Source organism: Hyperoodon ampullatus, assembly GCF_949752795.1.
Source record: "Hyperoodon ampullatus genome assembly, chromosome: 11".
Lineage (NCBI taxonomy): Eukaryota > Metazoa > Chordata > Mammalia > Artiodactyla > Ziphiidae > Hyperoodon > Hyperoodon ampullatus.
The window spans coordinates 79,145,865-79,169,666 of NC_136924.1; the positions used below are offsets into that span (position 1 = coordinate 79,145,865).

The following is a 23,802-nucleotide window of genomic DNA, read 5'->3' on the forward strand; positions in this document are numbered from 1 at the left end:
AAACTTTTTGAGCTGTAAGTTATTTAAGCTGTTTGAAAATTGTTCTTTTATTCTAGAGAAAAACCTCTGAGAAATGGGATCCCAGTTAACTAAGTATTTTGAGGGCGCTACCCCTACAGGGACTCCAGCCAAACTGATATTTAAAAACCATAGTTCCTACCCCTTCATGCTCACTTCTGACTAAAAGGACCGACCTGACCAAAGGCAAGTTAAAATATCAGTGGCCATTATGGGAAACTTTTGAAATCCCCAAACTTAATTTCCTTAAAACTGAATTAGATCACAATAGCTCAAAAATTTCCAGAACTAAGTGGTATGCCTATTTCGATTGGTATCTTAAGGCTTTCCAGTATTATCAGAAGACTAAAACTCTCTCTCTGCAAAATAAGATTTTAAGATTAACTGAGGCAAACCAACAATTAAAGAAAGATGAAATGGCTCCCAAAGCCTCAGGTTCTTCTTCCTTGGCTTCCTCTGGTACCATCTCGTCTCTCATCCTTGCATCCTCATGGCCAGACTGTGCCTCTGGCGCCATCTTCCTCCCACCCTTCTATGCCGCTGATGCCTCCTCTACACCCCATACTAATTATCCTGTCAAACTTCTCCTTTTCTCTAAAACTCTTCCCACCCCCTTTCCCTCTGAACTTTTCAGAATTTTTCCCTATAAAATTAAGCCTTCTGAGGATCCAGAAGTTAAACTCTTAATTTCCTATATTCTCTGGATTAAAGCTGAACTGCAAGCCACACTCAAATATTTTCCCAAAGTAAACCAAAGATCCTCACAGATTTGCTGAGGAATTTAATATAGTCATTCAAACTTATCAACCTTGTTTGTCTGACTCATATCAGTTGGTTCATATACTTGTTGGTTAAGGCCAGGCCGAGCATAGGATGAAAACTGCTAATTGGGAAAATCCTGAAAGGTCTAACTTATATGGTCAGGCTCAGGCAATCGCTAGGTGGCTTCATCGAGCAATTCCTAGGGCTTTACCACCTGTTGATTGGAACAGAATTCAGGCTTGCACACAAACACTGGATGAACCTGTTCATGACTACTACATGACTTCAGACTGCTTTTAAAGAAAATTCTCGTCTTCCCTCAGATGTTGATTCCACCCGGGCAGCTTTTAACTCTGTGTTATTAATGGGCTGGACTGGGACATTTTCCCTTTTAGTAAAAAGGACTAGGATGAAACAGAAAACTATCTCTATTTCAGACTTAATTAATCTAGCAAACCAGCTCTCTCACACTCCACATGAGTCACCTAAAAGGAAGAACACCATATTTCTTAATCTTCAAATCCAGCAAATGAAGATTCCTGAATGAAATCAAAACTTTCCCAGTTTCTGCTATTATTGCAAAAAGCCAGGACACTGGGAAAGACTGTTACAAATTTAAGTGTTTGAGTGCCTTCAGTCCTCTAACCAGCCTTTCCACTGTCCTTTCAATTCTCAATAACAGGGCTTTGAGGAATTATAGGGGCTCTTCCCAGTTCTCCCTCTTAATCAGCGTGGAGAAATATTTCTCCTGATTGAGGATGAACCTCTTCCTGTTCTGACACCGAAGGCACAATCTCGGTGTTCAACCCCACTACTATAAAGCAGCCCACGCTGTGGTTCAAACAGTGGGGATCGCTAATGAACTTCATGTTTTAGTCATGGTCTGTAGATTTCATAGTGGACTGAAAGAAGCCTTCCCTTGCAGACCAGTTACTCCCTCTTCTGGGGCTAAAGTACTTTTGGAAAAGATTGTCCCTGCCTGAGGAGCTCCTCTCAAACATCATAGTGATTTAGAAATCCATTTTACTGGCTAGGTGCTTCAACAAGTTTGCGCTGTTTGGCCAGTTTTACAACGTTTTCACTACGCTTATCACCTTCAGTCCTCTGGTTCAGTTGAATGCACTAACAGCATTATTAAGATTCAGTTAGAAAAATTTGTAGAGGCCCTCCAAATACCTTGGCCAAAAGCATTGCTGTTGGCCTTCTAAATCCCAGATCCACTCCTTTTGGAACTCGTAAACTCTCACCCTTTGAGATGGTCACAGGACACCCAATGCACTTGGCTCCTGCCTCTTTTGACCCACAACTGATAAAAGGAGAGATACTCCAATATTGCAAAGGCCTAGTTGTTTCCATTAAAAATAACCATGCCCTGGTGGAGCAATCTTTTCACAGTGCGCCCTTGGGAGATGATAACCTTAAGCATCACATCTTGCAACCTAGCGATTTTGTCTATTGGAAAAGACACTTCCAAAAGAATGCTCTTCAACCTCACCGGAGAGGCCCCTATCAGGCACTGATAACCAACCCTTGTGCCACCAAACAACAAGGAACAGACTCTTGGATTCACATGACACACCTAAGGAAAGCACCTAACCCTGACTGGACCTGTACATCATCTGGTGACTTGAAAGTAAAGATTTCCCAGAAATGAAGCAGATGACATCTGATGAGACAGCTTTCCCAAGATACCCAGGCCAGGCCTCTTAGAAGTCTGTCACCAAACCTTTGATGATGACATAACACTTCAGATGATCTCCAATGTCTATAATCTTGATAACATATGGACTTCAGAAAACTGCCTAAGAGGTCTCCCTCCTACCTCTCCTTGTTACTTGAATGTGACTGCAATAGTTTTCCAATCTGCACTTTCCCTCTGACATGAGACACCACACCCAGAAATTGAGGGACAAAAAGAGCTAAAACTAGAAACCTTGATTCTTGATCAGTGGTGCTTTCAGAAAAAGGTCTTGATCAAAGGGGAAAATGTAAAAAAATTCATAAACAGAAATCTCAATTAAATAGTATCAGGAGATCTATCTAAGGGGGAACTCTCGTGCCCTGCAACTACAGTAGAGACCAACAGGAAGAAGAAAGACTCCTCTCCTTTCCTTGCAGTGACTCAGCCAATGGAAAGCCATGGACTCTGTATTTCCTGTAGCCCTCACAACTTCCTTTCCTCTCTATAGAAGTGTTCTCCTTGGGGCTTCCCTGGTGGCGCAGTGGTTGAGAGTCCGCCTGCCGATGCAGGGGACACGGGTTCGTGGCCCGGTCCGGGAAGATCCCACGTGCCGCAGAGCGGCTGGGCCCGTGAGCCACGGCCGCTGAGCCTGCGCGTCCGGAGCCTGTGCTCCGCAACGAGAGAGGCCACAACAGTGAGAGGCCCACGTACCGCAAAAAAAAAAAAAAAAAAAAAAAAAGTGTTCTCCTTGCCATGTGGGAACTTGTACATGGCTCGCCATGGTTGCAGACTCCAAATTGCAATTCTGTCCTAATCCTGAATAAACCCATTTTTGGTGGACAAATATCTGACAGTATATTTCAGGTCAACATATGTATATATTAGTATACATATATTTAACATCTATGAATATACTACCCAGATCATCTATTTCAAAGTTGACTTTAAAAACCACATACCTTGATATATACATACATATATACATACATACACACATACACACACACACTCATTACTTGTATGATATCTATCAAATACCAAGTAGATATTAGTGTTCCTATGTAGATATATTATTTTAAACAAGTGATTAATGATCTAAATGTAAAGCATTTCAACATCATCATTATCTTGTGTAATGTAAATTTAACAAGAATATGAACAGTAGAAGAAGAAAAAAATTTTTTGATTTTTCTGGAATGAAATATTTTTAAAAGTAGATTGACTATACCATTAATGAACTCAGTTTGTTAATTCCACTTATTTACAAAGAAACTGATTATTATTGATGGGTCTCTACCAGGCAAATAATTAGACATAAAGATGACAAAAACAATTCTTATATGAGACCAACAACATTCATTTTAGGCTTTGAGGTGGGGGTAAACATAACAAAAGTAGAACTATAATTGAAATTAAGCTACTGAATAAACTTTTCAGAGAGAAATACCTTTGCAGCAGATACTAATGCTTCTTTATTTCTTTGCCTTTCTTCCTCCAAACATTTTTCCAATATTTCCTGAAAATGATAAGACAGCTAGACATTAAAGTATTATTTGAGGTAACAGAACATTCTTTCCACAGTCCAAGAAAACTTAAAGTATTACCTTCTGTTCTTGAGATTGCTGAGTCAAAGCTTCCTTTATTTTTTCTTTTAACACTTCCTTCTCTGTGGCAAGCATTTCGAGGAGCCTCTGATGCTACAAGGAAAGATAACTGCATTATGATTATGGCTCTGAGACTGATAATCTATCAACATGGAGAACATCTGGTAGAATTCATTTGAAGTAGTTACTAGAGGAAACAAGAAAGTTTGCTAAAATGAAGGCTTAGGAGCCAAAAAACCTGAATTCACCTTTCTTCCATCAGTCAAGATGTACTTTTTCGCCCCCAAACTCAATATAAGTACATGACATGAGATCTAATTTAAAAACATTCCAAATATGAAGTGAATCAGAAAATGATAAAATGTCCTTTCCTAAAATTAAATTTGGAAAATTTACTCATTAAAATTATTATTAGCTTGCAGTAAGAGAGCAATCAGATTATAACTGATGTTTACCTGATGAATAATTATCTTAACAGATTATTTGTGTTTCTAGTAAAGCACTGTTACAGAAATTGAAAGATGACTGTTCTCATCTCAAGATTTTACCATAGATTCAAAAAAATAAATCTATGAAAACGGTCAAAGGAATATTATGTGATAGCTAATGTTAAAGAATATAAATTTCATGTATTTATTTTTATTCCAATGTACGAATGGAAAAGCACACAGAGCCATCAGCTAATTATCATGGACTAGACACTTGGAGTTTGAACAAAGTTTTCTTAAGGAAGTTGAATATTTGTAGCCTCAATATCTTCAATACAGATAAACCAGATACTTGTTCTGAACAATGCTCTTAGGAAAAACAAAACATATATACATATACATATACATATACATACATACATATACATATATATTCCTACTCACATAGATTTCTCATTCAGTTACTAAAGGCAAGTTAGGTATTTTCTCAGATTTAGAATGCCATTTACATAGAAGCCTCCTTTAAATATAAACCAACTCTGACACCCAATATTTTAAAACAGATCTATGTCATTCAAAGTTGTTCTGATTTAAAACATTTTTTAGGCAGGCAGTCTACATTGAGAGTAAGTGACCAAATAGTCAGAAAGTTAAGATAATCTATTATTCCTGTTTTTAATTTTAATGTTATTTTTTATCTTTATGTTTCAAGAAAACAAGAAAAATTACAAAAATGTGGTTTTTCTTAAAAAACAAATCCAAACTGTGATATAAATCATGACATGGTGATGGGAAATTATTGGTACCATATGAATTTGTGAAAAGAATTTGACTAATAAATCAGTAGGCTTAGCATATGATATGTAATAATAACTGAGACTTTAATGTTGTATTCTTTGAAAGTCTAGATGCGCACAGAATTTCATAGTCAGAAACAATACCTAATCCTATTTATAAAACACGCATGATAAAATGTGTTTTATCAGGCAAATAATTAGACTTCAAAATGATAAATATAATACAATTCTCATATGAGACTGAAAATATTCAACTTAGGCTTTGTGATGGTAGTAAACATAACAAAAACAGAACAAGTAAAAATTATTGGAATTAAACTGCAAAATAAACTTCTCAGAATCATCAATAATTTTGAAAATCATTTCTCCTTAAAATGAACTGTTATATTAATAAGTCAGACTAATCAATAAGTAATTAACTATAAGTAGGCCATGCTTTTCCAGGGGTCCAACAAGAACCAGTCAAAGAGGATAACATAAGCTAAATATAACAATGCAATGTTTAGAAAATTCATTCCTGAGCTTCATTTCTTAATTCTGACAGTACACTATAATAGAAGACTATTTTTGAGCTTGGTTGAGGCAAAATAAACCTCACATTATCATTTGAAAGAAGCATCCTACATAAAATATACCCTAAGTAAAAGCATAGATCTACTTGAGAGAATACAAGGTGACTGACTTTACTTTAGATAGATAGATAGATAAATAGATAGATAGATAGTTAGATAGATAAAAATAGCTAACTTTTTTTGACCACTTCAAAGTTTCAGGTGCTGTTAAAAGTGCTTTACATGTGGTTGTACCATATTAAACACAACAGACTGCTAAATCAGATGAGATTCTTCCTCATTTTCAGATGAGTGATCTGAGACCCAGAGAGGCTAAGTAATTTACCAGCTCTCAAATGAAGAGCTTCAGCAATAATTATATCTGCACACTCATGTTCAGCAGTAGTAATCACTTAATAGATAAAAGCAGTGCCACTATTACCTAGTTACTAAAGCTACATAATATAAGTAGTATGTCTGGTAAGACCTCACTTCCATTTGGCTTTAAAAGAATTTGAATAATCTATGCTTTTGATTTTGTTCTTTTCAGAATATAATTAAAATAAGATAATTTCTTGAATAAATATCAATTGATATTAGGAAAGATGACTCAGAAAGATGCTGAATGGTGTGGCAAAAGTTCATGTCTTAAACAGTTAATTTGTAAAGTGAAGGATCCACAAGTGGCTAATCAAGAACCATATAGGGGCTTCCCTGGTGGCGCAGTGGTTGAGAGTCCGCCTGCCGATGCACAGGACACAGGTTTGTGCTCCGGTCCGGGAGGATCCCAAATGCCGTGGAGCGGCTGGGCCCATGAGCCATGGCCGCTGAGCCTGCGTGTCTGGCCTGTACTCTGCAACGGGAGAGGCCACAACAGTGAGAGGCCCGCGTACCGCAAAAAAAAAAAAAAAAAAAAAGAAGAACCATATAAAGTTCAATAAAATATAATGTTTTTGTAAGAATCACATACATTCATCGTGAAAAATGTAAAGAAGTGAAAATCATCCAGGGTTCCATTACCCAAAGAAAATCACTGATGGCACTTAGACAAACAACCTTCTGGAGAGCTCTCTTTAAATACGTAGATATACATAAACATTTCATATAATATGTTTATAATACTGTTTTGTAATCTTTTGCACTCAAGAAAGGTACTGACATATTTCTATATAAATACAACTATGCTATTTTTTGTTTTATTAAATTAAATTTACATTTTAGCATTGTGCTATCTACACACATTTATGTTGTCTGCAATATTTGTTTTAAAAAAATCTTGATTTTTATGCATGCATCTTTGTGAACTTGTGAATTACAGTCTTATGAAAAATTCCTAGAAGCAGTATGAGCAGGTTGAAAATTCAGCATGTTTTATATTTTGATGCATACCTTCAAACTGTACTCCAGAGAGAAAATTACAAACAATAGCAGGACAAGGGATGAGGGAGATGATCCTAGAGAACAGAATCATGGACTATAACGGCAGCTAACTAAGGAAACTGTTCCACTGGAATAATATCCTATAAATGTTGATTTTTTATTGGTCTTTTCTTTCTTAAAATTGTTTAAATTATAAATTAAATCATAAATCTTCATGGTAGAAATTCAACTATATATTTTAATATCTTATTTTTAAATTAAATTGTCCTAAAGGAAAGTTTACCCTCATATACTAATTTGTAAATTATTACATATCATTTCCCTATCAACTTGTCCATCTCTCTATGTAAATTTATAAATTTGCAAATGCATTTTTTCCCAACCATCATACAAGAAATATTTGCTTGGTGTGTACCAACACCTGACAGTGCACTAGTTTCCAGGAATGCTGCTCTCATGGACATTAATGTCTAATAGACAATCCATGAAACATAAATATATTTTCTTATATTTGACTTGCAGAACTATTTTATAAAATAAATTTTCTTCAACAAATACCATAACAACTAATTTTTTCCCAAAACACACGTAACTTTTTAAAAGTAGGAAGTACCAAATATGATTTGGAAATAAATAAGTAGAAATAAACTTTTAAAAATATACAAATTTTAAATAAAAATTTCTAATAGAAAAAAATACAGTTATCTCTCAGTATCCATGGGGCATTGGAGGTCCAACTAATTATAAGTGCTTTTACAGGAACAGATGGCAATAAAAGAAAAGGTGGCCATAATAATTAAGACCTCAATTATTACAGTACAATATTCTTGCCTTTCATTTACTAGTATTAACTATTTGTGGATAAAATATGTCTACAGTGAGAAACATAGTTTATGACATATAAACACCTCAGGACAGTGCCTGTTAAATAGTAAAGTTTAAATGTTAAGTGCTATTATTACACTACTACTTGTACTTCCTTTATATATTTTGGTAAGATATATAATATATAACAAAAATTACCATTTTCACCAATTTGAAGTGGACAAGTGGTATTAATTATACTCACAACGCCATACAACCATCATCACTATTTCAAAATTTTTTCATAATCCTCATCAGAAATTCTGTGCCCATTAAGCAAAAACCCATTCTTCCTCATCCCAGCCCCTGGCAACCTCTAATCTACCTTTCATCTCTATGAATTTGCCTATTCTAGATACTTCATATACATGGAATCAAACAGTAATTGTCCCTTGTATATGGCTTATTTCACTCAGTATAATGTTTTCAAGGTTCATCAGTGTTGTAGTATGTATCTGAACATCATTCCTTTTTATGGCTGAATAATATTCCACTGTACATACATACCACTTTTATTTATCTATTCACCTGTTGAGGGACACTGGAGTTGTTTCCACTTCTCAGCAATTATGAATAATGCTGCTAAACATTCACATACAAGTATCAATAAATAATATTCGCAACACAGCAATGTACAAAGGTTCCAATCTTTCCATATTCTTTACAATATTTTATTTTCTGCTTTTTAAATTATTATTACTATAGTCATCTTGGCAAACTCATTGTGGTTTTTATTTGCATTTCACTATTGACTGAGCAAGTTGAACATCTTTACAAATGCTTTTACTTCTGATACTATAACTACTCCTTTTCAACTATTACTAGTATTGTCTGTACAAGAAGGAAAATGATTGGAGCTCTTTTTTGCAGCTTTTATAGGGTACAGTAGTAGAAGGTGCGCTGGATTTGAGGTTTGTTCATTGACATATTCTTCCAGAAGTAGCAAGGCCTTTCCTCTCTGGGCCAGATATTATTTTAGTTATTTAATCACAATAAGCTAGAAATTATAAAGTATCAACCTTTGGCCAAAAAGGTTTCAGACTCCCTTTATTATATCTAAAATAAAGTATAAAGTATATCTGGAGATTGCCTGTATTACTTCTGCCATCTGTCTCAACAGAGAATTGCTTAATTGTCTCAATTAACATTCAGCACCCTGGAAATGGCACACATGGATTTTGATGATATAAGAGATAGTACATTCTTTTGTACCTTACTAGCTGACCATTCCAAGGTGAGGATGTTCTGAACACCTTTTGTTACATACCTCAGAGCCGAAACTGAACCAATGAAAACATTTATCATACGACTCTTTTCAAATATTTATAATTTCGAAACAGAGATACTTTCTACAGAATTTGCAAGACATAGCCTTACAATATTTTGAGGCACTATGAAAATTAATTGAAATCTAAACCAGTAAATCTCATTCAAGAACAGTGAAGAGCTTATTATATTTTGTTTATCTAAAATATTCTATTGATTGCTTCTTAAAATTATATTGAAATTTTAGTAATTTTTAAAGCAAATTGAAGAAATAAATGCAAACCACAGAGTCCCAGTAATCTTACAGAGTAGCTGCTTAATATAAGGGTATCAAGGACAATCCTTTGAAATTTAGCTTAAAACAAAAGGCACTCAGAAATGGGTTATGCTTTTCCCCTCTTTTGGAAGAACTTTTTCCAAGAGAAAAATGTTTGATATAGACTCAAATATAAATATAGAGGTTCTGTGGTTTTTACTTGATTCCTGTAAAAAAAAAAAAAGAAATATAAAAAAATGTCCTCTTTCCCGTAATGTGAGTCATAGGAGATACTGTAAACAGATTTAATCACAATCATACGTAGTTTTTTGTGTATCAAATTTTAGACTAAGCAATCAAAGAAGCTCATGTTCAGGTATACTGTTATCCATTTATCACAGGTCCACAAACTTCACATTACTTTATATGTGTGTGGTGTGTGTGTAGTATGTATTCTATAAAGCAAGCTCAACAAGTATCTTCTTTCACTTTCTAGAAAGCACAAACATTGAAAAAGATCAAGTGATCTGGTAGGATGGTCTTAAAGCACATCTTCCTATAAGCCTCCATTTAACATGACTTGAAAGACACTTAATAAATTTAATAAACATCTTAATATAAAGTGAGTCACACACAGCTGTTTCATCTCTTCATGGGCCAACATATTAAATATTGTTTGGAAAGAAAACCTAAATAAGATGACCTATGGGATTAAATCTACGCAGTTACCACAAACTCAATAATATTAGTAAACTTCTTAAAGTGAATAAAATAAGACTAAAGATAAGCTATACTAGATTTATTTCACCCAAATAGATATAATTTCTAATAGGTATGAAAAAATGTAAGCAAATAGGTTATTCCTCCTATTTAAACAGGCCTTTAACCTGAGGGAGTGATATAAAGAGATGAAGCAAAAACTGGGGAAGAAGGCAAGGACGATGTCTCTCACCTCAGCTTTTCATCATTGTACTGGAAGTCTTAGTTAATGAAATAGTGTAAAAATAGGAAATAAAAAGGAAGAAAAAATTAAGCTGTCTTTGTTCACAGATGACATGATCATCTTTGTAGAAAATCTTGAGGAACTGACAAAAAAATTCCTGAAACTAATACGCAATTATAATAAGGTTGCAGTATACAAGATTCATATACGAACGTCAATCCCTTTCCTACATAGCAAACACTATGAAATTAAAATCACAATACACTTTACATTACCATCCCCCAAATGAAAAATTTAGGTATATATCCAACAAAATATGTACAAGATTGGGCTGCCCTGGTGGCGCAGTGGTTGAGAGTCTGCCTGCCGATGCAGGGGACACAGGTTCGTGCCCCAGTCCGGGAAGATCCCACATGCCATGGAGTGACTGGGCCCGTGAGCCATGGTCACTGAGCCTGTGCATCCGGAGCCTGTGCTCCACAACTGGAGAGGCCACAACAGTGAGAGGCCCGCGTACAGAAAAAAAAAAAAAAAAAGTACAAGATTTATATGAGAAAAACTACAAAATTCTGATGAAAGATATCAAAGAACAATTAAATAAATCAAAATATATTTCATGTTCATGAAAGGGAGACTGAATTTTGTCAAGATGTCAGTTCTTCCCAACTTGATCTATAAACACAATGCAATCTCAATCAAAATCCCAGCAAGGTATTTTGTGGATATTGACAAACTGATTCTAAAGATATGGAAAGACAAAAAAACCAAACAAACAAAACAGAATGGCCAACACAATACTGAAGAAGAACAAAGTTGGAGGACTGATACTGTCTGACTTCAAGATGTACTGTAAAGCTACAGCAATCAAAACGGTGTGGTACTGGCAAAAGAATAGACAAAGAGATAAATGGAACAGAACAGAGTTCAGAAATAGACCCCTATAAATACAGTCAACTGATCTTTGACAAAGGAGCAAAAGCAATACAATGTTATAAAGATAGTCTTTTTAACAAGTATTGCTAGAATGATTGGACATCCACATGCAAAAATATGAATCTAGACAGCGACCTTACCCTCTTCACAAAAAGTAACTCAAAATGGATCATAGGCCTAAATTTAAAATGCAAAACTTATAAAACTCCTAGAAGATGACCTAGGAGAAAACCTAGATGAACTGAAAGGCAATGACTTTTCTGATACAACATCACAAGCACATTCCATGAAAGAAATAATGTATAAGTTGACTTCCCACTCAAAAATTCTACTAAAAATACATGTATATACTGAGTACAAAAGAACATGAGAGGATTTTTTGGGGGTGATGGAAATGTTTAATTTTAATCTTGTTTTAGGTGGTAGTTGTAAAATTGTACAGGTCCGTCAAAATACAAAGAATGGTACACCTAAGAAGGTAGATTCTATTTATGTGAATTACACTTCAATAAACTTGAAGAAAAATATACACATACACTTTAAATTAATTTTTAACTCATACTATTTTTGTCCCTTAAAATGGACTTACTTTCTCTTTCAGTCAAAATCTTTTCCCATTAAAATGTTACCTCTTTTGAATTCTTTCTTGAAAACTCAGAATGAATTGCCTGCTCTCTTATCTATAATCCCAGAATATTTTGTTTCTATCACTATTGTTTATTATATTTTATTATAATTTATTTTATAGGTGTCTCCCATAATAAGGCTCTTAGTTTCTTGAAGGCAGAGAATGTTCTTATACTTAAAAAAAACTTTTCTATTGGACTGCCTAATACATTGAAAACTTTCAATTTAAGTTGACAATACCATTATAGGTACTCGTATTCAAGTGAAGTTCTAACAGTTATTAAAATGCCTGCCTAAAGATAACTAAATGAAAAAAAAGTATTGGATTAATATATGACTCTGATAACAACAAGCAACTGTCTTTTTCTGTACTATGATGAAAGAAAAAAAAAGTAGTGGTCACCTAAAAATTGTACACAAATATTATTGGGAAACTAATTAAATAACTCTAAGTGCAATCTGACCAATGCTTTAACAAGGTTACAGTTTGAACCACACCAGTCATCTGGTTTGCAATATTTCCTGCTGGACATCAACACCAACCACTCGTTAGACCCAAAACCACCTTGGGAAATAGCTGTGGCTAAGATTTACACAGACCAGTAATGGACTAAATTACTGGTTCAGTTGAAAAACAGGTCAGCAGCATATATAACATGACAGAAATTGGAAAGTCAATAAAAAGAATTATATATCAGACTCCCAGCCCCACTCCTCAAAATTTAGCTGAAAGTTTTAAGACTCTGAAGTTGGAAGACTTAAAAGAGTCTGGCAATTTTCTCACACAAACCTTATAATTATCATGAAATGCAGATTTGGTGAATAACACCTTGGGAAAGATTATCACATCTTTAATATCTTTTTGATGGGAAATGAAGTAATCACATCAAACACCTTTGGCATATTTTCTTAAAATATTACACATCCATCTAGAGAAAGAATATAGAAAATAAAAAACAATGACTCTTTCTCTTCCATATACAAGAAAAACATTTCCCTAGACGATGAGGGGGATTTTTTTAAGCAGAATATTTTATTTTCTCCAGTCTTATAAAATATGTATTTAAAAATACAACATACTCCATTATTTCCCCCCAAATAAACTATATATATATATATATATATATATATATATATATATATATATATGAAGCATATGAGGACACACGGTAAACACTGTGAATGATCATGAATGAGTATATTATATAATGAAAAATGCAATTTTAAGTTCTAACATCAGTTACAGATAGAATGCTTGACAAAAAATAACAGAATATTCAGAAGGGTTCAACCCTGGTCCTGATCAGCTTATGGTAGGGACCAACAGTTTTCAAATTCTGTCCAAAAGAGTACTAGACATCTCCATCTCCATTTCAACTAGAGTCACTATGCCTTTATTGGTCTTGTTTGTAAGAAAAGTCTGCAATAGAAGATTTAATCTAAGAAAAGATTTGATGGCTAAAACAAACTTGCTAAAGTAGATAATGAAAACGTATATTCACACTTTTGGTTTCAGCTTTGACATGTAAAGAGCTTGGAAGATCACCCTGATTCTTAAAACAAGAAAAAAAGCTGAAACAAACTAAAGATCAGTGACATGCCTTAGGTCTATCAGAGAACTGGGACAGAGCAAATCCCACCCCACCCCCCAAATTTACAACTAGGAAATCCAGTGAGTCACAGCTAAAATCATCTTACCTAGAGCAGAAGCTACTGGAGATATAAACTGGTAGGTGCTTGAATGGTAAATCTGAGGAACTGCTGGAGGCTGAGTGAGGATGTGTGACAGTGAGAACTCTTGAGAGCTGATGGCTTAGGGATTCCACACACTTTTATGGATTATCCCCCCAGAAATCCCATCAGAATTTCAGTATGAAGAGCCCAGAAATTTCCCCTCATGGTTCTGTTGAGGGGAGTAGAAAAAGTGTGAATTATTATAACCACTGTGAATTATGCCTAGAGCATTCTCCATAACAAAAGCCTATTCTTTAGGTGAAAAGACTTTATCAAAACCTTATGAACCTTCCACCTGGGCAAAAGGCCTTACCAGGATTCCAGCTCCCTCTAGCCTTCCTGGCTCACATAAAGGAGGGGGGAAAAAGCCAGCAAACACTTGTGAAGGTCACGGGCTCACTAAAAGATGAAGGTTTAATCGTAAGATTACAGAATACTTCCCCTCCCCAATGCCTTATATCAACAAACCAATAAGGTTCTAGTATATTATAGTGCATAACAGTTGAAAGAGCTGTAAGATGCAGACTCTTCTAAGGAGTTCTTAGGGAAGCCAAAGACAACAGGGGAGACAAAAACAAAAACCTTTAAGGAATCTGAACCCTCTGGTAACTTACAGCAACAGAAAATATTAAACACAGCTACTCACTTCCAAACAAATTAACAAAACCTCCCATTAAGAGTCTATTTACCTCTATTCCAATTACACGTTACAACATGTTCATCTTTTTTTTTAATTGAGGTATAACTGACATATAACACTATATTAATTTCAGGTATTCAGTGTATTGATTTGATACTTGCGTATACTGAGAAATGATCACTACAATAAATCTAACATCGCTCACCATACATAGATACAAAATTATCTTTTAACAAAAAAATTATAAGCATACTAAAAGGCTAAAAATTCTGAGGGAACAAAAAAAAGGCATCAGAATCAGTTTCAGACATGACAGAGATTTCTGAATTATCAGACTGGAAATTCAAAATAAAAATGATTAATATGTTGAGGAAGCGAATGGAAAAAGAAGATAACATGCAAGAACAGGTGGATAATGTACAGATGGGAACTCTAAGGAAGAAACAAAGGGAAATACTAGAAGTCAAAACAGAAGAAAAGAATGCCTTTGATAGGTTCACCAGTAGAGTCAACCTAACCAAGGAAAGAATCATGAGCATTAAGATAGGTCAATAGAAACTTCCTAGACTTAAGTACAAAGTGGGGGAGGAGGGGAGGAAAACAAAAACACAGAGCACAACAGTCAAGAATCATGAGACAATTTTAAAAAGCATAACATATGTGTAATTGAAATACCAAAAGGAGAAGAAAGAATAAAGCAGAAGAAATATTTGAAGTAATAATGGCCAAGATTTTTCTAAAAGTAATAACAAATACCAAACCACAGATCCAGGAAGCATAGAGAAAATCAAGTAAGATGAACACCAAAAAACCCCCACAAAACCCCTACACCTATGTGATCATATTCAAATAGCAGGGTAAAAATAAGAAAAAGAGAAAATCTTGGAAGAAGCCAGAGGGGGGAAAAAAACACTTTACTTACAAGAGGAAAAGGATAAGAATGACAGTAGATTTCTCTTCAGAAACCATGCAAACTAAAAGAGAGTGAAATATTTAAAATGTTGAAAGAAAAAAATCATCAAGAAGAAAGAGCAGAGGTTTGTCATACCACATATTAACATATACCACACTGTAATAAAACATAGTAATAAAAATAGTATGTTATTTATACAAAAATAAACAGATTAGTGCAAGAGAATAGAAAGCTCAGAGACAGACCCATGTATACATGGGAACTTAATATACGATAAAGAAGCACCACAAAAAAACAATGTATAAAGGGTAAACTGTTTGTTCAGTGGTTCTCAAACTTTTGCATGTATCAGAATCACCTGAAGGATTTGTTAAGAGATTGATCAGTCCAAGAGCAGAGTTTATTTTTTTAAAGTTTTTTCATCTTTATTGAGATATAGTGGACATATAACATTGTGTAAGTTTAAAGTGCACAATGTAACTTTTTAATTCAATTGAAAGCTATCTTATATTATTAAATTATGTATTCCTGCTTCAGATTTTGATAGGAGGGGAATATTCTTTCCCTGGTAACAAAAGTGACTCTTCAATTTATTGTCTCCCAAGAGCAGAGTTTTGGATTCAGTAGTCTGCAGTAGTGCTAGGGAACTTGCATTTCCAACTGTGCCCAAGTGAAGCTGATACTGAAGCTGCTGGCTCAAGAACTACAGTTTGAGATCCATGGCCTTAGTGTTTTCAGCAGCTTGGTTGAGCTGAAGAGAGCAAACCCAGGTGTCGGAGTTGCTGATTAAGCAAAGATGAGCCAAAATGAGAGTAATAAAGAAGGCTTTAATCACTTACTGGTCTGGTATAAGCAAGTGGCTAAAACTCCTTGACTCCGTGGAACTGAGCACAAGGTGAAGGCCAGGTGAATCACACTGCTGCAGGAGCACTGAACAAAAGTCTCTGGATGTTTTATGGACCCTGGGGTGGGAGGGAAAAAAAAGCAGGCAGGACGAGGAGAGGAAAAGTACTGAAGACTGGGTCAGAGTGGGGAAGAGTGTCTAAGTTTCTCTCTCCTCCTCCCACTAAGGAGGCCTGGGCAGAAGCACCTGAAGAAGAGTTCTGCCCAGGGCCTCAGATAAAGAGCATTAGGAAGGAAGGCACCTGAGGCAGAAGTGCAGCTGTGTGAAGAGCATGGCCAGCAGTGGGGCCTGAATACTAGAATGCAGCACCCTTCAAAGGCTACAATGCACTCTCCCTCTGAGACCTGCCAGGTAAAGCCTTTGTAACTGCCTAGAATCAGACCTGAAAAAAATCACATACAGGTTTTTAACCAGGAACCAGACTCCTTAAGTATATGCTACTAGGGAAAGTGGCTCATTTTAGGGAGAAACATGAAAATGGATACTGAATCTTTATCTAACATTATAAACAGAGTAAGACTACAGGGTTAAAATACCAAAACATGAAAGGTAAAATTATAACGTTAATAAGAAAAACATGTACAAATAAGCCTTTGGCTGTAAGGACAATAAAGAAATTCTTAAAGAAATTTAGTAGAAACCACAAGGCAAAAATAATTAATTGGATTACATCGAAATAAGGGTTTTTTTTTTAGCAATAGATACTAAGAACGAAGTTAGTATTCCATTTACAGATGAAAGAAATTTGTTTTATCTAAAAACCTTTAGGGATTAATATTTCAATTTACAAAGAACCCCTGCAAACTGACAAGAAAAATAGATCAAACTCAATTTAATAAAAAAAAAGGTTAATGAATAGGTAATTTATTGAAAAGTTAATCCCCAAAGTTAACAAACTTATGATAAGACATTTACGTTAAGAATGAGGTATCTATCGCTTATTAAAAAAAGTAAAAATTTGGGAATTCCCTGGTGGTCCAGTGGTTGAGACTTGGTGCTTTCACTGCCACGGGCCCAGGTTTGATCCCTGGTCCAGCAACTAAGATGCTGCAAGCCTCACAGTGCAGCCAAAAAAAAAAAAAAGGTAAAAGTTAGAAGCTGGACAATGCTAGGTCTTTGGGGAGAAATGGGGATGTAGGAACCTGTGCATCACTGGCAGGACGATAGCCGTGTCACCACCACTCTGGAGAACAAACTGGCAGCACTTAGTTAAATTAGACATCTGCATGGCCTACCATGCAGCAGTTACACTCTTGGATGGAGATGATGATAAGAATAGATAGATGAACAGACCTTTTGCGTTTTTTTTTTTTTCTTGCACCTTATAAGGGCACATAAAAGTTTCTGGGTTGGTGAAGAGTTAAGAGACAACCTAGATGTCCATTATGGGTGAGTGGATAGAAGAAAAAGGTGAATTCATACCACGGATTCTGCAATTTAGAAAAAGAAATTCAATTTATACATAGTAACGGATAGTATTTACATGCACATATAGCAACAGTTTTAGATTTTTTAAGCAAAATGTTCACTGGATTTCTCTTAGAAGCACAGGAAACAATGCATTCTGTACATAATAAAATTTTTATAAAATAAAAATACATGCACACAAAATAATAACACACAGATTACAAGAACACGTTCAAATAAGGACACATTAAAATGGTTCCCCCAATCAGAGGGAAGACACTGGGAGCAGGGAACAAAGATAAAAATTTTATATATGTACACATACATACACCTACACACACACACACACACACACACACAGGGAAGGGCCTTGTAAGACACAAGAGGATAATATGCCAAGAACTGAGGGGTATAATTACCTTTCTTCACCTAAGGTTAAAAAACAAAAAGATTACAATTACATCGATAAAGTGAAAAACTGTGTTACTGACAGCTAGCCTAAGAGGAAGAACTGTGAATGGAAACAAAAACCGTAGTTTTCAAAACACACTTGAATCACAAAATAAATTGTGCCAGACCTAGCCATGATGTGTATAACAGACTATGTAAGCTCAAATCTTTTAACGACATTTCACTCAGACCCATACATTCCAAGAACACAGAAAAACCAACCTAACAATAACTCTAGACAGATTCATGTATTCTGAAGATCACAGACTGTCACAGCAACTTTTAAAATACACTTGATCTTAGCCAAAAGACCAAGAAGCGATGAGCAACTTTTAAAATAAATTCTGACAAATCTTTGCAAGACCATTCTATGACCAATTATAATCCCCCCAACTCTATCATAATTCATCCCTACTCCCCCTTTTAGAGACATTCATAGTCCCCTTGGTATGTATTATCCTTTGCTGCAGCAAGCTTTAAACCACACTCTGTTAGACTACAGGTGAGTTCTTGGCAGCCTTTGACTCATGGGTTTTAACAGGAAGGCACAGTGGGGTAAACAGAAGTGGCTGGTCTGGAACAGCTGGAAGATGCTGGCACTCTAGAGCTTTCCATCTACTCCAGGTCCTTCTACTCTGAGGAGAGCCTACAGAATCGCTGTTTTGGGCACAACTGCAAATTCTTCACGTAAGCTCTGTTCCAGGTAGTCTAATCTATTTGTTCCATTCATTTTAATGCAAAAGCAATATAAATATTAAATTAGTTAATAGAGTAAAATGCTTAGAGCATGCACATATATAGCATAATTGTACATGCTTTTCTGGACATGCTACTTATGGTAAATCTGATAATTTTATAATCTGAACTTCAATCCTCACTTCACCTATTTATTTCCTCTTTCATTGCCGCTCATACTATCGAAGTGTTAAAACATGAAAGGAGGGCTTCCCTGGTGGCGCAGTGGTTGAGAGTCCGCCTGCCGATGCAGGGCACACGGGTTCGTGCCCCGGTCCGGGAAGATCCCACATGCCGCGGAGCGGCTGGGCCCGTGAGCCATGGCCGCTGAGCCTGCGCGTCCGGAGCCTGTGCTCCGCAACGGGAGAGGCCACAACAGTGAGAGGCCCGTTACCACAAAATCTATGAAAACTTTTTTTGAGATAACCTAATGGGTCACCATTTCTTGAAACAGACCTTGAAAGGAGTTCAAATGAGAATTTAAATGCAGAATATTACATCCAAGCTTGATTCAGACAATCCTTGTGGCCACCGAAACAATGCTTTGAGTGTCCAGGTAACAGAACTATATTTCATCTAACATCAAATCTCTGATTCGTGAGTTTTAATCATAAGGTACCAAAAAGAATGATTAGCTTTCCAATATGAATTATTAAATTGCTTATATGATAGAGAATCCATTGAGGATCTTTCTCATGTCTCAATTTTTCATTAAAATCGTTATTTAAGACGGAACACCTTTTTAAAACCCTGAGCAAAGAAAATAAATTTAGTAGGTAGAAACTAGTTTTCAGGATAACTTTTCTGCAATTAGCAGCTATTTGTTATTATTTCTGCTATCTACTTTCAATACTTTATTTTCTAAAAGCTAATAAAAAGTATTTCATGGGAAATTATTTCTACCCAAAGAACTAATTTTATCCAGAGTGGATATTTTAAAGAAAATATTAACATTTCTGCAGAAAAATATCCAAGATATTGGTTTACAGAAGTAAAATGTTTTTTTTTTAAGTTGTAATTGTAAAGATAGAAAGGTTTTTAAAAAATATTCAAATTAAGGATTGGACTAAACAGCCTACCACTATATAGAATAGTCTCATATCATGTCCTTAAATTTCGCAAAAGATATTTATGAATCTAGACAAATGAGGACATTTTAAATCAACAAAGACAATGTCAACTCTACTTATGTCCCTGTCAATCTGGATCTCCATTCAGCAAACACACAGTGAATGTAAAATTAAATTCAATTTCTAGAATCACAAAATCTTTAGATCAGAAATGAACTTAAAAGACACAATCTGACTACTCATCCAATGCTTGAAACCCCTCCACAAATTATCCATTAAATGATTGCCCATGTTATGACAAGTTTACTCCAGAGAAAGGAAATTTGCTACCTGAAGGGAACACTACTCACTCACTATCCCTTTATATTAGGTTGAAATATGTGAAATAGTTATAGGTAAAAATGGTCTAATATAGCCTATTTCATATCAACACAATACCGTTAGGTGAACCTTATACCACTTTGTATTTTCATGTTGAGTTAAAATGTTTCCTTCTAGCTTCAATACCCTAGTTCTATAAGGTTCCAAAATAAGTCTATCTTTTTTCATATAACAATCTTCCAAATAGGCAACTTATTTCAAGTACCTTAAATTGTTTTTTATACTATATGTCTGCATGTGCCTTCAACCTTGTATCTGCTGTCCATTAAATATCTTCCAATTTGAATACATACTTTTAAAAGTATGACACTCAGTACTAAAAGGAATTATGTGATATAAGTCTAAAAAGAGTGGGACCTCCCTCTTCCCTTTTTTTTTTTTTTTTTTTGAAAGTTAATTTCAATTACATCAGACTAAAATGACATTAGTTTTTAAAACTTGCCTTTACAACTTACTGTTAATAAAAGCCCTAAATGTTAAATACATGTTGTATGGCTGAGTTTGGCTCCTAATTTTCTACTAATGTTGAACTCTTAAGTATGACATTAATTATTCCTTTTGAATTTTGACTTTGGATATAGCCCCACTACTCCAGCCTTTTAAAATACTTTAAATACAATTTAATGTCATATACAAATGTGTAAAAATGCTTTCAATATTTTTATCCAAATCATTGATAATAATATTGAGCAGAATAAGGATGAAGACATCACTGTGGCATTCCACTATAGATCATTCTTCTAAGTGGATATAAATATATAAATCCAAATATTTATATATTTGGTGGGGCCATTTAGCCAATCTTTATCTAATGCCCTTGGCCTCATGTATTTCATACTTTTGTTCACAATGATCTTTGAGAACTTAATTTATTAAATTTGCGATAATCTGCCCTGCTCCATTTTCCTGTCTATCCTAGTAAATCTGTCCTCCAAAGGGTAAGTTTAGTAGGACAAATATTTTCTTAAGAAACCAACGTTGGTTCCAGAAGTTACCAATCGTCTTTAACAATCCATTCTGGAATCATGCTAGGAAACATCTCAACAATCATGTTTGTGAAATATTCTTTTTGAAAGTTAAGAATACTTTTGCATTTGTAGTGCAGAGTACTTAGCTCATTCTTTTATCACAGGTAATGTTTCACTGCTTTCATTTGCAAGTTCCTTGATCACAATTCACCTGGACAGACAATTATGTACATATTATCAGCTGACTGGTGCACAATATCAATCTTCTCACTACTCTAGGGCTTCTGTTCTCCTTTACCAATGTCCTCTGTGAAAAAGTGATTTTTATACTGAGGGAGAGTAGTGAAAGAAAAAACAAAACACCACACAGGACTTAAAGAAGAAAAAATTAAACAGGAGTTAAGTTCTAATTTCTCCTTTTGATCACTACAAATTTTCCCCCAAGCAATGAGTAGGACTATTCTTTCCATGACTTTCTTCTTATGTAAACATTACTTAGATTATTTTAAATGAGGATGATGATTGGCCTGTTCTCTCAAAGAATATATTCAGAAGTAAGAGGAAGTAAGCTTCTTATTTTCTGTATAGATTTCAATTTAAAATTTCACTTCTTTATTCACTCTCTCAAATTTACTCTACAAGAGAATAAAGAAAAGTGAAGTATTTGGTAAGAGAAAAAAACAATCCTATGGCTAGCCACAATCTGCCAACATTATCACTATATATATACATTTGGGACAATAATTAGCAGGTAATAAAATGTGTTTTTCCTGGCAGATAAATGGTCTCAAGGCACACTTTTTCTGCATATTTTATGAGAATGAGACTCAAGTGATCTTGATGGTATGTTAAGAATGGAATAGAATAATAATGCCATAACTCTTATAGAAGTAAGAAAAATTAGTGTTATTGTCTATAACCATTATAGCAAATGAAATGAAGTTAAAAAATTGGTAATATTTGTCATTAATGGATTCTTATAAAATTTGAAATTTGATACCTACCCTTTTCCTCATACAAAGAGCAGTATGAAAAATTAATTACCAAAAAACTGATGAATTAACATAACTAAATGAATTTTGTTTGAATCTACAAGAAAACTAAACTTTGACTATTTTGATGTAATTATAGTACTTTTGGTTATGCACGGTAAAGAAGACAACCAGAAATCTTCAATACCTTTCTAAATAAATAAATAATCATATGATATACAGTAAGCATTTGGCATGTCCTAAAATGACAGAGGCGGTAAGAGTGACATACGCAAATGCAGGCTTTCCAGCACTTTCACTGACTATATAAATAGCCAAACAAAACTCCAATACACAAATAGTACAGAGTATGTATAGAAAAGCATGACAAAGGGCTTAAGCATCCTTAAAAGGTCATGGCAATCTCACAGATAGGCAAATAAATACAAAGTACCAACTGCATTAGTGAGGATTCTCCACAGAAACAGAACCAGTTTGGGGAGAGAGAACTGAGATTTATTTATTTTAAGGAATTGGCTCATGCTGCTGTAGGGGATGGCAACTACGAAATCCTTAGGGCAAGCAGGCAGGCTGGAAACCCAGATAGGATTTCTATGTTACAAAATTGAGGAAGAATTTCTTCTTTCTTGGAAAACCACAGTATTTGCTCTTAAGATGTTCAACCCATGGGATGAGGCCCACCTACATTATTTAGGGTATCTCTTTTACTTAAAGTCGACTTACTATAAAGCTTAATTAAATCTACAAAATACCTTCACAGTAATATCTACACGAGTGTTTGACCAAATGACTGAGCACCACAGGCTAGCTAAGGTGAGACATAAAGTTAACCATTACACAAAACTAAAAGGTTTTATTTATCAAATTACCAGTTTAAAAAATGTGTTGTTAAAAGTTCAGTGAATTAGCACCTTCTTGTATTGCTTGATACTTATAAATTGGTAAACACAGAATTTTTTCAACATGTATTACAAAGTCTTAAACTGTTAATAATATTAAGAGTAATAATGACAACAAAGGTTCTTGCCATATAATTAATTTTACTTCTAGACATCTATGCCAAAGAAAAATACAAAAACAAAAATAATATATGGGCAAAATTACTCATTGCAGCATTCTGTATTCTGGAAAAAGAAAATCACAACTAACTTAAAAACACACCTGTAATAATGTTAATTAAAAATGGGAGGATAAGCTATAATCACAAGTATGAGAAAATGAACAAATTGGTGGGGAATAGAATAAAATATAAATAGCACTTAAGTGGACTAAGGTTCTTTTTTTCTTCTTCTTCACCTTTCATTTTCCAAGGAACAGGTAAACACTGAGGGCAACAGAGAGCTGCATGGGGGAAAGGACTGTGTTTTATTCACTGCTTTTTCTCCAGCACTCAGCAGAGTGTATAATGCATACAGATGTCAAATATCTGCCTAATGAACACTGCATATTTAAAATAGAAAAAAACAAAAAACATTGTAAACAAATGAACTATCTACAT

The 23,802-nt window shown here is 34.7% G+C and overlaps 1 protein-coding gene across 1 annotated transcript in view; it reads right to left on the bottom strand.

Moving 5' to 3' along the window:
• The window catches only part of CCDC91 (coiled-coil domain containing 91), a 312,709-nt gene that overhangs the window by 99,093 nt on the left and 189,814 nt on the right, over positions 1–23,802 (bottom strand). The window contains exons 9-10 of the mRNA XM_079714620.1: positions 4,066–4,158; positions 3,909–3,977 (exon numbers count right to left, since the gene is read on the bottom strand). Of these exons, the coding sequence (XP_079570746.1) occupies positions 3,909–3,977; positions 4,066–4,158 (162 nt within the window). The remainder of the gene's footprint in view (positions 1–3,908; positions 3,978–4,065; positions 4,159–23,802) is intronic.